This window comes from Tremella mesenterica (assembly GCF_000271645.1).
Source record: "Tremella mesenterica DSM 1558 unplaced genomic scaffold TREMEscaffold_20, whole genome shotgun sequence".
Taxonomy (NCBI): Eukaryota; Fungi; Basidiomycota; class Tremellomycetes; order Tremellales; family Tremellaceae; genus Tremella; species Tremella mesenterica.
Window position 1 is genome coordinate 157,946 of NW_006711244.1, and position 17,981 is coordinate 175,926.

The 17,981-nt window shown below is 44.0% G+C and overlaps 3 protein-coding genes across 3 annotated transcripts in view; all 3 read right to left on the bottom strand.

Moving 5' to 3' along the window:
- The window catches only part of TREMEDRAFT_66292 (uncharacterized protein), a gene marked incomplete at both ends in the record, with an annotated part of 936 nt that extends 338 nt beyond the window's left edge, over positions 1-598 (bottom strand). Inside the window, 2 exons of the mRNA XM_007008359.1 lie at positions 5-329; positions 492-598. Of these exons, the coding sequence (XP_007008421.1) occupies positions 5-329; positions 492-598 (432 nt within the window). The remainder of the gene's footprint in view (positions 1-4; positions 330-491) is intronic.
- Positions 599-1,798: 1,200 nt separating this feature from the next.
- Positions 1,799-2,416, bottom strand: TREMEDRAFT_66293 (uncharacterized protein; the record flags this gene model as incomplete). Its single annotated transcript, XM_007008360.1, has 3 exons — positions 1,799-1,966; positions 2,048-2,145; positions 2,197-2,416. 3 exons carry the CDS (start codon positions 2,414-2,416, stop codon positions 1,799-1,801), a joined length of 486 nt encoding a protein of 161 aa, XP_007008422.1.
- A 6,455-nt stretch (positions 2,417-8,871) lies between these two features.
- Positions 8,872-14,047, bottom strand: TREMEDRAFT_66295 (uncharacterized protein; the record flags this gene model as incomplete). Its single annotated transcript, XM_007008361.1, has 12 exons — positions 8,872-9,006; positions 9,124-9,696; positions 10,293-10,346; positions 10,809-10,832; positions 11,454-11,579; positions 12,159-12,204; positions 12,326-12,792; positions 13,028-13,108; positions 13,136-13,229; positions 13,549-13,782; positions 13,835-13,968; positions 14,024-14,047. 12 exons carry the CDS (start codon positions 14,045-14,047, stop codon positions 8,872-8,874), a joined length of 1,992 nt encoding a protein of 663 aa, XP_007008423.1.
- Between the last annotated feature and the right edge of the window lie 3,934 nt (positions 14,048-17,981).

The window sequence follows — 17,981 nt, forward strand, 5'->3', positions numbered from 1 at the left end:
GCACATTTGGAACCATGAATGAGGGCCCTAAGTCCATCACCTCCACCGCCGCCTCCTCCTCCTCCTCCTCCTCCTCCTCCTCCTCCTCCTCCTCCTCCTCCTCCTCGTCCTCGTCCTCGTCCTCGTGCTGTCCGTCCCCTCCATCCTCTCCGTCCTGCCCACCAGCCCGAGCCCCGTTTCCCGTGACAGGATTCCCTGCAGCACCCTCCGTCCCCCTATCGCTCACACGTCCACGTCCATGTCCACGTCCACGTCCACGTCCACTTCCACGATCACGGCCACGGGGTCGACCGATGGGTCGACCGTTACCTCGACCGGCCTTACGTGATCTCCCCGTCAGAGCTTCCGACGGACAACGGTGTCGGTTGCCCGTGTCGGTGTTGATGACTGTGCTGCCGCCCCCCGAGCGAGGTAGATGATACGGTCCCGGTGGTAACCTCGGCATCGTATCGGATCGCTTTGTGTGAAGACGTTGTAGAACGAGCACTTACGGCGTGGGATTAGTGTTGAAAAATAGGCCTGCAGGACCATTATATTGACCTGGAGGGGCGATGGCTACCACGTGCCTATTTGACAGGTAGTTATGCAACAGAGGCATGTTAGGCCTGAGAAGCAACAAGTCGGCAACACTTCTCATACAACTCCATTAAAACCTCTCAATGATTGTCCTCTGCAGGTAATGGGACATGACTGACAGCTGCATGGATAGTTGAACATGCACCAAATCACCGACCATGTACAGCCGATTAGCTTGCAGGTAAAAACCTCATCCACGGCTTTCTTATCATGTCGGTGACGTGAGCGATCCCATCTACCTTCTACGTCGATTCCACATGCCATCCTGCGACCCAAAAGTATGGAGTACTCGGCAGGGGGTGGGCGGGTTTGGGGATATGACAAGGTTAAGCAAGTGGTCAAGAGATCATTGTATCATCTAATACCTGGATGTTACGAGTACTCTATCTACCCTTCCTTACTCGTTCTACCCTGCCTTACTCGTTCTCCCCCCTCCCGTGGGAAGCTGATGTGATGGATCAGTCATTGAGTAGAGAGAGTATAAACAACACGATGTCATGTCGACAGTGATTGACTCGAATAGATTCGACTCGACTGAAAGTCAGCACCATCGCCACGAGGGTAAAATTCGTAAAAGTCTTTCGTCAGAGGCGAGAAGGGACGGGAGAGAGAGAGAAGACGCTTGACTCACCTGAATCCACATTTTGGGTGTGACCATGTTGTCGAAAAAGGAATGAGGAGATGAATCATCCATCCATCCTTTACGTAGAACACGTCAAAAGGGATCCCCATCCGGTCGGACGTGATGATGAGAAATTGAGAACTCTGAACATCTGATAGTCAGGAAAGGTATTCAAGCAAAGCGGTCAAAACTTGTGTAAACGACTATTAATCACTCAAAGCGTGTCCGCGACTATAATCACTCACCTCACCCGTCAAACCTCAAAAGAGATGGATAAACCCGCAAAGGGTAAATGAGCGAGTTGGGGGTGGTGATATAGGAATCGGCGAGGAAGTCGAGAAACGACCGAGTGACTTGGGGCCAGTGTGACGTCGGACGAGGTTTCAAGCAACTTTCACACCTTCATGCGTGGTCGTCACCTCCAGAGATGGCCTGACGATAAAGAGAGATCTGTTCTACCGATGGCTCCATGTACGGTCGGCAGAGGGAAGCCAAAGTGTCTTTTTTCTGGAGGGGGATCAGTCAACGTCCGATACGAGTATGGGCACACACTTCTTTCTGTAGGCGCATGATTCCCGAGAAAAATTCCCATCCGTAGATTCAGCGTCTGGAATCTTGTAGATCACATGGTCCGAGATCTGACGGTAAGGGGGAAAAGAGACAAGACGAAGACGGAGTCGGGAACACCCAGACTGGGAGGAACGAGAGACGCCAGCGAGCTCGAGTGACGTGTTGAAACATGACAAACGGAGGGGTGGGGTGGGGGATCTACCCATGTTCAAAAGTCGTGCATGATGCGACCATGTACCAACCAGAGGGGCCAAGCTAGAAAAAGATTAATGTGCTCACCTTTGTCATCTCTTCCAACTGAGCTGTCATCTCTTCCAACTGAGCTGACAACTCGGTCGACTTTGCCTTCTCATTCATCAGCCTGGTTTCCTGAGACTCTAACATCTCATTCATGTCCGCGATTGTTTCGTCTCGCTCAGCCAACTGACCCTCCTTCCTCCCTATCACCGCCTTCTGCTCGGCTATCAACCTCTCATTTTGCTTCAACCTGTTGGACCGGATCAATGCCAGAGTTTTCCCTATGACGGTCGCGATCTGAACCAGAGAAGAATCCAACCCAGGATCCACTTCTACAGTCCCACCCTCGGCAACCTCCTTCCTGAGCGCTTCAGCCAGTCGTCTTATGTGCTCGGCGCTCTCGATGGACATGGCTGTTTTCGTTTTTTTGGGTTCCCGACAAGAAATAAGAATATGTAACACCGCGCGGACCAAACTTTGTTAGATAGTGATAATCAGTACCAAATGACACGTCACATAAGAACCCCGAAACTCTTGCAGACACCTCTTCATAGCTAGATGCAACTCTCATCCCCAACAAACTTTTGAATTTCAAGGTTGAGGTGGAAAACTCAGTTTAGTTACGTAAGGTGGAAACCCCCTTATGGATCACCTATTGCCACAAATGTGTTGCTATGTACACACCAGAATTGTTATTATCGCTTTTCTTATTCCTCAAATCCACGCTTTACAGCAAGCCTCTGGTATCTGTAACGACGCTCTCGGCTGGGAGTGAAGGCAAGTCCTGCAGAAGTGCAGGTGAAGACGAAATCACTTCCACACTTTTCACTTTTTCTCACATTCATTTATTTACATGTAGAGTGTACAGGGAGTACACCAGTGCATTCTCAGTGCCATCTTGTATATAGTCTTCTTCAATCTCTCACTCGTTTTCTTCCGTTCCTTCCTGTCACGGCCGTCGAGCAACTACTTCCTAATAGACCGACGGTCGACGAACCTCGGCTAACTTGATCCTTCTTGATCGATGTCTCACCCAACCGGGAGGGTGCAGACGTCGAAAGGGGTGTAACTACGGCGTACTTCGCCGTGGTTACTCTAACTGGGGTTTTGTTCTACTGATGGCGATGTATCTCGATTTGTAAATAGCTATCTCTATCTATCTTTCACTACTGACAACAATCAAGGATCGCTGAAGAACTTCAGCGATCTCCTCAGCTAATATTGTTTATTCCTCCTAGACGTTCATCCAACCCTCTCGCGCTTTGACGCACTTCAACGCACTTCCTCCAACTTCCCCGAGCCCCGGCTATCCTCTTCCTCCTCCGACTAACTCCGCCTAACGTCGCCGTACTTCTGCCCCCTTGTCCCTACTTAGCCTAACTCCGTCTAACTTCGTCGTACTTCTGCTCCCATTGTCCCTACTTAGCCTAACTCCGTCTAACTTCGCCGTACTTGGTCTCAGATGTCCTGAGTTACGTGTAGAGTAAAGAAGTTAAAGCGTGATGGGGGTTTTGATGGTCAAAGGAGGGTCGTTGTTGGTGGAATAATGGAGTGTCACGACGTAGTTCGTGACACTTCCCCACACTCACTTCATTGTAATTCCTTCTCTACTGTCTGTATAGACTCTCTCAACCTTCCTTTCTTCCATATGTTCAGATCGGTATGTACATAGACTTGTTATTTAGTAGTAGTATAGTCAGTTTGTTGTAGAAGTTCTTCGATGTCGACCTCGAATTGTGAGAACATTCGATCCTCTCGAAGACTGAAATGTATATAAAGGGAGCCGGTTCTGCAGAAGAGGGGATGACTTCTTCGGTTGTACTTCCACTCTTCTTTGGTTTCTAGACACATTTGCCACTCACTTCTTCTATCCTCATGTGCATCATCACCTAACTCCTTAGGTGCTGATCACACATCTCATCTCTCATCACCTTTCCTCTTCCATTGCCCATTCATCATACTTGCTATCATCATCATCACCTTTACCTACTTTCAACAACATCTCAACCGTCTTTGATATTATCCACCCACCTACCCTTCAACCACATCTCATCCTCATACAGATACAGATACTGACCTTAGACGTTTGTAGAGTTGACCTTCACTGAGGGATATTATATTGTTCGGGCGAGTCAGGTATCCATTCAATACCAGGCACCCGACATTACATTACTGTCACAATCGTCGTCTCTTCTTCTCTACTGACCGACGGTTGACAAACCTCGGCTAACTACGTCGTACTGGGGCGTTGATGTCTCACTAGGACAGGGTACTCGTCGAGGAACTACGGCTAACTTCGCCGTTGTAATACGTCGAGTGGTAAATGATAAGATGATCGTCGATGAACTGCGGCTAACTTCGCCGTAGTGCGTTGAACTGCTCGGTGGTAGCTCTCCCTAACTTGATGGTTGTAGCTACTGAATATATCTCTCGCTACTGACAACAATCAAGGATCGCTGAAGAAGTTCAGCGATCTGTAACCTATCTATATTTCCCCCCTCTTCTCATAGAACGTCCCTCAACCCCTGTACAGCTTCGCGCTCAGTCCTCTTCGTTCAACTTTGCCGTACCTCGCCATATCCCCAATATCCTACTCCGACTAACTTTGCCTAACTTCCCCTACTCCACTCTCCTTTGGTTTCCTTCCCCTAACTTCGCCGTATTTCTCCGTTATGCGGGATTGTCGTGATAAGTAATCCCTAGGTTCTCGTAACTTCGTCGTAGTTGGTCTCAGTGGTTAGGGGTGGGTGGTGGATAGTGGTTTGGTGATGGTGAAAGGAGGGTCGATGATGGTAGTTGTCAGGGATGTCACGACATGGTTTGTGACAACAGGGTTGGTTCTTCCTTTGTTTCCTAGGACCGACGGCCAATAACCTCGTGGGCTATGACACTTAATAGACTTGTTCTTCGTAGTATGGGTGGTGACAATAACTTCTGGGTGTAATAACTTCGTAGTCTACTAACTTCTATCACTAAGACAACAACCAGAGAGCGTCAAAGATCCCTGGGAACTTCGGTCCTTCAGTACTTCGTTCTTCCCTAACTTCGCCAATGCAGAACTTCGTTCAACCCGAGTCCCCGAGCTTCGTACCTCGGGAACTTGGTCCCCGACGAAGTTCATGCCTCCCTAATCTCATATCTCCCTAACTTTGTATCCCACGAACTTTGTATCTCACTAACTTCGTATCTCACTAATTTCATATCTCACTAACCTCCTACATGACTAACTTCGTCCTCAACGAAGTTAGCCTCCTAATACCCTCGTGGGTGATGAAGTTCATGAGAACTGGGTCGTTGATGGCGAACTGATGTCCAAAGGAACTTTGTTTGATGGGAAAAAAAAGGATGATGTCACGCGGCGCCGCGTGACAATAATCCCATAGTACATGACTATGCAGAGGCTAGACCTAGACAGAGTATCAAGAGCACGAACTTAAATTTATGCACGAGTATGTATATAGAGCTCACGTTTGATGCAGCTATCCACACCATATGAGCCATGCAGCTCCGGAGGTGAACATCTCCGGCCGTGTCCTTAACATATTCATCCATATTTGATATTCGTATTTTATCAGATTCATCAATATTAGCTACTTACTCGTATATACACCCCACCATGCACCACCATCGACTTTTCAAAACCTACGAGTAGCATTGCAACATAGATCGTATTGACTTTTCAAAACCTAGTGACAAAGTCAAAGAGGTAAATGAAGAGTAAACCTCACCATCAAATGAACCATTCTTCAATCATTATACAAGGTACTGATCGTCCTAATTCTATATAAATGTCAGCATGTTCCACTCGCACTCGACTTGATACCTTTGATCTCTTATTCGTTTCAATACAAAACCCAATGTATTTCACCTTGACACATTCCTCTCGCTCCGACTTTGTATCTATACCCTTGAACGATCCAATACACCCTCACGCCGACACAACACACCATTACACGGCCACACCATCACACGGTCATACTGACACATTGACACACCGACAGATGCGGAATAAGTGTAAGGTCAGAACAGTCCAGAGACAGCGGAGGAGAAACAGAAGAGAGAAAAAACTCTAAAAGGGGAAAGAAGGAAGAAGAAAATTATTCAAAACTGACCGTTCAACATTTCATTCAAATCATTTTCCTCCCATCCCGTTCCAGCATCAACTCTCAAACTATCGATAGATTCTTTCATTCCATCTTTTAATAATCCTTTTCCATCTTGTGATTCAAACCACTCTCTCTGATTAATTTTCGAATTCAAATTCCCGTCCATACCAAACTTCTCCTTATCTCCCGATCTATTCTTTTCCCCCACAGAACCACCTCTAGTCTGCATCGAAACAGAGAGATGTCGATGTTGATCCATGACTTGAGAACCAACGACATTTGAACCCGACCCAGAGTTGAGAAAACAACATGTTTTTATCAAATCATTCATTTCTAAACCCAAACGAGCCAATACCATGTTAGGTGGACTACCATCTTTTCTCGCCATGGTGTAAGTTTGATTCAATTGGGTGAACACTCTTGATCGGATGTGTGTTTGAAAATAAAAGATTAATTCATATAAACGATCGGGTTTGAAACCGTCCATGGGAGTAAGAGTAATTTCATCTTGTTCTTTTACTCTATCTTGTTCATTTGGACTTTGAGTTTGGACAGAACCGATTGAGTGGATATTGATTTCTTGATCTTTTGTCGAACTTTCATTCGACTCTTCTTGTCCGTTGTTAATCATACCGTCTTGTCGGTTTTAACTCTCTCCCCCTCATTAAAAATCCTTGATCTTGAATCATCTCACCCTTCTGTTGTCCAGTTACAACACCTCGATCTTGAACCGTTTTCTCAACCTTTGTCCCGGAGTGAATCTGAATCTCTCTCTGAATCAGATCAACATCGATCATCCAAAACCCCAAAATCCCCCAAAGCAGAATGACAACCTTCAACTCTCCTTTCATTGCCACATGTCGAAAGACCTCTTCCAATCTCGTCTTTTTCAATTCATGGTCGTATTCGAACGAATTGAAGACATGTATCAGATGTTTGACAACTTGGATCAATTGCGATTTAACCTTTTTCCTTTCTTTTTCGTTCACTCCATCCGAACCAAAGCGAAGTTCATCATCATCTACATTTACATTTCCTTTCCGACCTCCAGAAGATATTGTTGTTTTCGCATTTTGGTTTTCACTTGCGATTCGTTCTCCACGAACAGTTTTATTTGGAATAACATTCAAACGAGAGGAAACATGATCCTGATCTTGAACATCAACAGAATGGCGGGCGATATTCTCACCCGTCGAATGGATGATATCAACGATTTGATAAACCAACGGATCCTTGATCAAACATAACAACAAATTCTTCAAATGATGACTTTCCTGACGTCTCAATTTCTCCTTCAAATCGTTCTTACGATCGTTTATCGATCCCAACAAGTCGATCGTTTGACTTTGTGTAACTTTTAAAATGTCATGATCTCGTTTCAATATGTCATGTTCAGTTTCTAGAATACCATGATCTCGTTTCAGAATATCATGTCGAGTTTCTAAAATACCATGTTTTGTCGTTAAAAGGTTATGTTGAGTTTCTAAAATACCATGTTTCGCCTTTAAGATCTCACATCCCTTCATGAGGTTTTCTTGTCTGGTGATTAACGATTCGTGTTGATTGATGAATTGTTGATGAACCATTTGTAATCTCTCGTATTCCTCCGAAATCATCTTGGATCTGGTTTCCGATTCTGACAATTCTTTTTCAACACGGTTCTTCTCTTCTTTCAAATCGACCATTTGGACTAGAGTATCATCCAGTCTTTTCGATGTATCATCCAGTCGTTTCAAGGTATCATTTAGTCGTTTCTGATTATCGTCGAGTTGTTTCCTACTGGCCTCATGTTGAACCTGTAAACTGGTGTGTAAAGTTTCGAGGGATTTATATTGATTCGATAATTCTTCATTTTCTTTCATTAACGAATCCTTTTCTTGCACTAACGATTCCCTCTCTTTCACCAATCCTTCCAATCGTTCTCTAGTCAATTTCAACTCGCTCTCCAACCCCTCCTTATCCCCCTCAACCAAGTCCAACCTGGTACTCAACTCTTGACGTTGTTTCAATACAGTCCTCAAATTCAACTTTGACTCATCTAGTTCTTCTCTGACCGATTTCAACTCTGTACCCAACTCGTTCATCCCCTTTGCATAAACAGGTACCAACCTACCGTATGTGCTGTCCGGAGGGAAAAGAGAAAGAGGTAAGATAGGTAAAGTGGAAGAAGAATTTGGTAATTGTAATTTTTCCCTGGATTTGATAGGCGATAGAATGATTTCTTTTACTTTTTTGGTTTCGATTTCCTCTTTTGTCTTTGTTTCTCTCTGTCGTTCGGGTTTCATTGGATGAAAGAGATATAGAAGGGATCGGAATTGGGTGTGGATGATTTGAATGAATGAGATGGGACGAGTGTAGGTTCGATTTATTTGAAAGAGATGAAGAATTTGATATAGGTAAACGAGGTCGAAATAATTCACTATGTTCGGAAAGACTGCTAGTTCTAGGAATCCGGATTAAGGGTTTTAGAATCTGTTGAAACCCTCCTCTATCAAGTTGTTCGGTGATATATCTTCTTTCCATCATTAATGGTTTCATTTTCATGAATCGTTTCTCCTTCTCCTTATCCCCCTCTCTTTCCAAGTTTAAAGTTTTCATATCATGACGAGTTTGAGTTTGGTTCTTGTTTGTCTTACCGTTGGTTTCGGTTCCGGTTCCAGGACTCGTGCCATGGGGAGAGAGCGAGGAGAAAGGGTCGTTGGAAATGGAGCGAGAGGATGACGATGATCTCTCACCAAAAGGTCTGATACAATGAACATGCTAAGCGTATTCAGAACCCCTATGAGCGATGAAGTATTGAGCTATGAGAGCTCGGAGTCTTGAAGATGCTGAGCCGGTAGGGGAGCGTTCTTCTTCTTCTTCTTCTTCGTCGTCGTCGTCGTATTCTTCTTCTTCCTCATCGTATTCTTCTTCTTCTTAATGTTGTTGCTCTGAATCGTCATCAGAATCTTGTTCTTGTTCCGACTCTCTTCCTTCCTCTTCTCTTCCCTTGTCAACTTGTTTGTCATTGACTTGTTCATGATCTTCTCCTTCTCCTTCTCCCTTTCCTTCTGCTTCTCCTCGTTCTATTCGAATTGAATTCGAAGCCGAGGTAGAGTACGATCTTGCTCGTTCACCCAACCTGATCATCGTCTCGCAACTCAAAACAAACTCTTCAACCCCTTCATCCACCGCAGGATCATTATGAACCACCATATCCGTCGCGTCATACTTCACGTCATGTCCCACGAGATGATGAACGACAAGTTGTAATTTATCTTTATCTTCATCTTTTGATTCAGTCAATTCCGGTATTTTTATTTCTTCCTTGATTTTCATCTCATCTTCTCCCGAGAGCTCGTCATAAAGCGAGTCGAAAGGATTGACCCGAGGGATGGGACTGGGAGGGAAAGGTTGTTTGATCACTTTTTCGAAATGATAAGTCAGAGATCTAGAAAGAGGATCACTTGTTGATAGAGTTAGAGCATGTAAAATTGGTTTGAATCGATGAGCAGCTTGTGACATGTTTTTATTTTTCATTTCTTCTGTTGATCCTTTCATCTTCTTTTCTGTCTCTCTATCCGTATCCGTATCCGTGTTGATTCCCTCCTTGTTGCAGAGTACTCGTATGATTATTATCATTGGGAGAAGAGATGAAAGATGGTTGTACCGCGGTGTTGGTGTTGGTGTAGGAAGACGAGGGAGGATCTAATTCTAATCGATCCAATAACTAATCTATTAGCTACGCAGGCACGAAGAGTGACTCCTGAGTGTGATACACTCTTCTTCACATGAGTCTGAATTTTGAGAATAACCTGTCAACGCAAGGAGAGAGGGGAGGTTCCCCTCGATGGGGGGACTTGACGGACCATGGAAGAGAAGACCGGTCTGAAAAAAGTTCCATAGATGAAAGAAGGAAGAGATGTAGTGATTTTACATTCTTCTTTCCCCTTTCTCCTTCGTCGCCTTTCTTCATCGACCGTCCATGTCCCATCCACCGACGAACGTTGATACACGAGGACACGCACGGAGCAAAAAGGCTAGGATAGCAGGGCCGACGAACAAAGTGTAGACGGAAGGAATTGAGAAACTACCACCGAGAGGATTGGAGCTTTGGAGAGATGAAAGAAATCAAAGTTGGGAGAGATGAAAGAGTGAGAGTGAGATAAATTGTACACAGAAAATTGTATACAGATACTCACGGTAGCGACCATAGCCTCTCCTAGTATATTATAAAGTAATTGATCTAAACCCATCTGTTTGTCAACTTTTGCTTCTTCTGTCTTTCCTTTCCACCAGTCTCTCTATCTCCTTCACAGACACACACAAACACACACTATCTCTCTCTCTCTTCTGTCTTTCCCAGAGTCTCTTTCTCGGGTCCCAGAATCTTAGCGTCTCTGATCTACCCTCATGTCTTGGCGAGTCTTCTCTTTTTCTCCCCCCTGCTGTCGTCCCCTTCCTGTAACGACCAGTACTTATACCGAGATCAGCTCTCACTAGCAGAGTTAATCTTGAGCCTTTTAGGACGGTTTAGGATCGCGGCCTCGCTGCCCGGCCATGACTTGGCCCCTCCCCCCTCCTCCCCCTCCTCCCATATGAGCACTCTCAATGACCGACCGATCTCCCAACAGGTCAAAACCATCCATCCTACGAGGCTGTAAAAAGAGGTGGAAGAAGAAGGGTTGGAAAAGAGTTAATTGAGGGACATGACATACCTTGTCAACGAGTTCGAACCCGGGCTGTTGATGTTAGCTCGGTTATGACATGCCGTGTATCTGATCAGGAAAGAACGAGGATGATCGGACGGGAAGAACGAGGATCATTGGTCTCATTGAACAAGAAATACTGAGGAGCATTGAACAGGAAAGAACGAAGATGATTGCACGAGAAAGAATGGGGATGATTGCAGGAACGAACGAGGGTGATTGAACAGGAAGAATGAGGCTCATTGAACGGGAACGAACGAGGCTCAATAATCAGGATCCCGACAAGAATCATTCCAATGATAAATCTATTATAATAACAGATTACGATTCATAAGTGTGTGTGTGTGTGTGTGTATAGAGATTCAACAGGTTTACGGGTCACGGGTTCACCGGTTCACCGGTTCACGGAGTCGACTCGAGGGGAGGGAGACAGGCCTGTCAATTTGACAGGTTGGCCAACACTGGTTAGAACAAATAGTAAAGATAGGTAAAGAAAGAAGAAGTAGAAGTGAATAGAGTCATCCGGGAAGAATCAGGTATGAACACGAAAAGGAAAGAAGGAAAACGATCATGTATGAACGAAAAAAGGAAAGGAAAGAACAAAAAAACGGAAAGAAAGAAAATAATAGGAAGAGAAAAGGAGAAAAAACTTACACTATCATATATCAAAACTTTTGATTCTACCCCTTTACGTTTATCTTGAACTCGGTCGGGATTGTAATTGATATTGGTTCGGGAAATGACGAGCGATAAACAATGATTGACCCGGGCGAGTACCAACTGGGGGTCAGCTAAACCAACACGGTATGGTAATGAGAAAAGAAAGAAAGAACTGAACCAACACGGGATCGTAATGAGAAACGAAACAAAAAAAAAAAACTGAACCAACATAGTATCGTCATGAGAAACGAAAAACACCCAGAAACCAAGAGACCAGAGACGTTCGTAAAGGCGAACATGTTGGAAATCATTCAAGTTATGGGAAGGAAAACGACGGGATAAGAATGTGAAAGGAAGAAAGAACGATGAGATGCGAGATGTGAAACGAGAGCCCATGTGAGAGGAATAAGAAGTATCGAGAACAATGATGAGAATATGAGAAGAGACATGAGAGTCCAAGTAAGAGGAAAAAGGACATGGGAAATTAAGGAGAATTGTGAACAACGGATAATAGTGTGGGGACAAGAATAAGGAGGAAAGAACCAAGATCAAGAAAAATGAAGATCGAAATCGAAAAAAGGGAAGAGGAAGAAAAGTAAAAGTACCAGCGTACGAAGGATGCGAGGGAAGAAGAAGAGAACGAGAAGAACAAGAAGAAGAACAAGAACAAGAAGAAAGGTAAAAGATCGTTAAACTGACCTGGAACAAACTCTCATATAAATTCCCAGTCAACTCTCTGACCCATCTTCATATCCACCTTGATCTCCTTTCCCTTCTCCCTTCCCTTTCCCTTTTCCTTCTCCGGCTCCACCTCGTTCTCTTTCCTTTCGATCATGATCAAGTCGTTCAGTCTGTCTAGGTCACACCCGAGTAGTTTGCCAACTTGTGTTATCAACTCTTCCCTTTCCGTTCGACTTATCTCTTCACTTTCCTTTCGATCGTTGATATCTTGATGTGATTTCTTTTCCTCCGTTTGTTCGATGATATCTTGATATGGTTTCTTTTCCTTTTCGTCCGTCCCGACCGTGGGCGTGACTGTGGTGGTAGAGGTAGGAATAGGAGTAGATGGGTTGATAGCGGTGGTAGGAATAGGAGTAGGGACGGTATCGAATAACTGGTTAAGGAGACAAACGGAATGTAAGATCTTTACGACTTGTGTCAAGGTATCATTTGGGAAAAAGGTAGAGAGTGATGATAATGTTGATAACCATTCTTTTTCATCTTTCTTCTCATTTCTCGACGTTTCATTCTCATCTCTCGGCCTGTTATTCCCATCGTTCTCTTTCTTCTCGTCATCTTTCTTCTCATCTCTCGACGTGTCATTCTCATCTCTCTTTCTCATCATACCATTCTCATCTTTCTCTTTCATCATATCGTTTGTGTTCCCCGACATCCATGTCGTTCCCCTTCCCACCGGACATCATATCGTTGTTATCTTTTGAAAAGGTCTGGTGGATATCAAAGTCGGAACTGGGATACAAATCTTCAACTCTCCCCGCGCTTGAAAGACAAGCTTGAAACATGTCCAAAATATGAGAACCGCCTTCATCCGTACGTCTCATACTCACCCTCGATTTCTCCCATGCGTCAATGTCGATCGTCATTCCTGTTGGTATGGGACCCAGGGGGTGAGATTGGTCGAGAGTGATCTGAAGAGGTCAGCTGTACGTACTCACATTGTCACGACCGGTACTTGTAGCGAGATCAACTCTCACTAGCAGAAGAGAGTTGATATTGAGCCTTTTAAGACGGTTTATGATCCCGGGCCGGCTACCCGGTCATGACACATCTCCCCATGAGAGGGCAAAGGTGTCGTCGTCGAAAGAACGTTATCAATCTTGGTAGAGAGGAGAGAGGATGATGAAGAGTGGTCTCGTTCCCTCGAGTTCGGAGTGAGGGAGACGATCAGGTTGAAATCTATGTGTGACGAGCAACCCCTTTCATCCCAGACAATCGGGACAGTGAGTGGGACAGCGAGATAGAAAGAGGGCGAGATGAAATATGAAAACTGAGGAAGAGGGATGGGAAGAGACAAGGGATGGTGGAAAGATGTAGCTTCCGCAGACTGACCGTGATAATCTTTGTAAACCTAGAATAATTAGGGTTCATACGTGTCCTAGCATTCCCGAACAATTCAATCACTTGATTCCCTTTTTCGAACCTTTCGACGAGTTGTTGACGTTCCGTATCATCGTTCCCTTGACCGGCGGTCGCGGTCGAAAATCCATGATGAAAACCAGCGCCGGTTTCTGTTTCGGTTTCTGTTTGAGCGAGGAAGAGATTAGAAACGAGTCGATTGGCGAACACTGTTTTACCTGCACCTCTATTTCATGAGCGCCAAGACGACAAAGAAGAGTAACACCAAGATCACTCACGTTTCACCGCAAAGTTGGACGACTTGTTGAGTAGAACTCTTACTCTTTTCAATGATTTGTTTAGCTAGGTCCGAGATGACGGCATCGTTGTTCCCATTGGGTGTTTCGTGTGCAGCAGCAGGATTGACGGATATCTATGTGTGAGTGATAACATACCCGTACTGATGATGAAACTGTACTGATACTGACGATGATAGGTCCTACGGTAGCCATGAATACACCTTTGCCAGCGTTCTGATACAGAGTTTCGGAACATTTCTTGTACTGTCGTCATCGTGATTGTAATTGTTGTTGTCATCGTTGTCGTTATCGTTATCGTTCAAGGGTCGATGGTCGAGGAATGAATACTTATGAAAATATAATGATTATTCAAAGTTGAAGTCACATGACCCATTCAAGGCTTGAAAGAATACCACCTGTCAAATCACGCGCAACGCCAGAGCGAAACAAGAACATGGAGAAGGAGAGGAAGAAAGAACAAGGAACAAGGAAGAGAATTCCCTATTACCTGTTCGACCAAACAAAACTGTCGAAGGTATCGGAGATAACGTCGTATCTATCGGCGATAGGTCAATTTGGTTCCGCCGAAACTTATGCTACCGCTTTCTCTCTCTTTATGCATTCAATCATCACAACAAAAACCACCCTCGGTACGACCTTTTTATCGTCCCCATCGTTTGATCCATCTCTTTTATCTCATGTTGATTGATAATGTGGGTGAGCTTGGGCATTACGATTTTTCTGATTTACCGACTGATTGATAATGTGGGTTTTTGGGCGTTTACCAACTTCTGACTGACCTGACTGACTCCTCACCCTCCCTTATTTTATAACTTTTTTCCCATGTCTGTCCTCACCCTTACCTTATTCATTCCTCCCTTTCACATCAGATTTCTCACTCATACTTTCACAGAGAAATATCATGATTTTTCTCACGGCACAGACGGCTCAAAAGTCATGGTCGGTGGAGGATGAGATGAGATGTACAAAAGGTCTGCAGAGATGCTTTCTTTGAGGATTCAAAAAAAGCCCATCGAACATTGGACAGAGCAGAAAGAGGATAGGGTTACGAGGTGAGTTCATAACCCCTTCAACCCACTCACATCTCTTCGAAAGAGTTTAACTGACCATAGAGTTTAATTGATGATATGCCTGAAGACTTCAGTGTGGAGGTATGAATTTCCCCCCAAAGGAAAAAAATAATAATAATCCAATCGAATGCGACCAGACATAGATACTGTATCTTCATCTTCATCTTTCCAACGAAACGACCTCTTTTGAAGGATCATCGACAAATCCTGTTCTTAAACGTGATGGTTACTCGACTTCTGTTCATTTTCTCCAGAACGTCTTCAACTCTACTGAAACGCCAAACTCGTGGTTCATTTTCTCCAGAATGTCTTCATCTCCTGAAACGCCAACTCGACCAAGACTTTGTTCAATTCCTCCTTCACCCCCTCCGATGTGTATGATGGATATCTGAAAAATACGAAAATTTGGACCAAAATTTTGAAACCAGGTTTATCGTTTTGTCTTTTTTTTTTTTTTTGGTTTTTTGGATGTTTTGGCGGCACATTCTCCATTAAAATGAACTACATATCGACATATCGACCTATCGGAATGATTTCGATTTCTGATTCAACCAACACATGCAACCATTCAACATTCTTCTTGACCTTGGTTCTCCTTTTCCGAAGAAATCAGGCATCAGGTTCGTCAAACCCCTCAGATCTCCTTGTCCTCAGAAATCAGTCCTTGTCAAACCCCACAAATCTTTGATTGTATAAGAAATCAATCCTTGTCAAACCCCATCTTGAATTTTCCTCAAGAATCAGGTTCGTCAACCCCCTCAGATCTCCTTTTCCTCAGAAATCAGTTCTTGTCAAATCCCATCTTGAATTTTCCTCAAGAATCTCATCACGACCACCTCTGATTTGATACCTTTTCCCACCACCTGACAGGTCAACGATCGACGATTCCCCATCTTTCATCCTCAACATCTCAAAGAAAAGACAAAGATTCTCCCCAACTAAAACCAAAGATCCAAACCCCCCAAAAGAGATAAACCGTCCGAGATTAAGATCATGACAGGTCGACGATAGAGTGTGAGGTAGTTGGAGATATGACCATGATACGTATACATGATGAATATATATCATCCACCTCAAAGAAAGTCAAGTCTATGAATATGTAAAGAAAGATCAAGTCTACAAATATGTAAAGCACGTCAAAGCCTACGAATATGTATATGTAAAAGAAAGTCCAAGCCGAGAGAGAAAGAGAAGAAAAGCAAAAAAAGGGGAAAAAGAGAAGGAGGGGACCAAGAGGAAAAGATCTGCATGGAATAAATGTGGATGAGGAGAAATGTTGTAAGTGAACAGAAGTCAGAGAAATCAACCGGATATCATTGTCTTATGGATCTGATCTATGAAGTTTGAAGGTATGTGGTATGTACTGGGTATCGAGCCCGCCATCATCAACCTTCCTAAATGGCTCAATATCAACTATACAGTAAGTACCGGTCATGACAATTTCCCATGTCGCACGGATGAAACAGTCGACTAAAATTCATAGACATAGATAGGTGCACCGGGGCCGGGTGAATTCCATAAGTTGTACATTATTGTGTATATGTAGTCTGAGAGTGCCGAATATCACTTGTCACTTGGTATAAGTAATATCTGGAGAAAGACCAATAGTGGCCGGAAGATCAGGTGTGAAAGTGGGAGTTGCTATCACTACCAAAATTCCGATCTGGTCACTTCACCCCCCCACACGGCCGCAGAGCGGGCAAAAGTTGTTTAGTGATTCAAAGGTTTTAATGGGACAACCCATGAAATTGGAACGGAGATCAAGACCGTCAGGATGTCAGGATGTCAGGAAGGAGACCACTTTTCAAAAAATGACCTAAAAGTTGAAAGGTCCCACATCTACTTCTCCCTTCCCTCCTTCTAAAAATACCCTGTCAAATACCTCGATTGGTACATCCAAGAATTCACAATGGAAACCCAAGTTGCAACTTTTGCCATCCTATCCTGTCGGTCGAAAATTCAATGTGGGTATTGGGTATTGGGTATTGGGTATGGGTATGGCTGACGGATTGTGAAAACTGAGAGAAGAAGATAACCGGGAAAACGGTAGGACTTGAATTACCAATTACCAATTCTCAAAGTAAGTTAACCAATGCCCTATGTAGACTAGGTTTGATGATGAATAGACGCGATCGGTACCGAAAAGTCTCCAATGTAGAAAAAGAAGGGCAATTTGAGGGATAAAAGATCCATGCGATACATACTTCCAGCTACAAGGGTTTAATCGAAAGAGATGAATAAGGGGGTTAGGGAAAAGAAGGTTGTGAGGTACAGATCTACAATGAGATCGGGGGAAAAATCGGAAATTCGGAAATTCGGAAATTCCCAAATCCCAAATCCTCCGACAGAAAGACAGACACGGACACGGACATGGACACGGTGTCATGTACATGTACATCTCCACTTCAAGATCCCATACGTGTTCTTTCGGGTTAGAAATAAGGAGAGAGAGAGATTCAGTCCGAGTAAGTCATCTTGATTTTTTCTATTCTTCCAGGGAAATCCAAGATGGGTGTGGGTGTGATTGTGAGGAATATGATTATATTATAATATCATTCATTCGTACGTATGTACGTATACACATTGATCAAGCGATCGTCCGAGCCGAGGGCCAAAGATAGGTTTTATATACCTCTGAAACCCTATCCAGACTTGTTACTTTTTCATTTTCATTTCATTTCTGAACCTCAAGCTCATTTCATCACCATATTGATCTTGTTCGGTTTCTGTCTCTGTTTGGATCTCGATCAAGTCATGATCATCTTGGTTACGAGAAGAATGTGATCGAACCAAACAAGTCATCTCCTTGATGGCATTTACGTTTTCACCAGGTTTGACCCAAATGACATTTACGTTCATGATTGATAACGCGGCGGAGATGGCATTGGTTCGAGTGAGAGATTGACATTTTATGAAATGTTTGATAGGGTCTGGACGGTTTCGTTGACGTTTATGTTGACGTTTGAGTTTCCGTTTTTATTTGGACTCTGATGAGGATGAGGATGAAGATGAAGATGGGGAATTCGGATGAAGATGAGGATTCGGATGAGGATTAT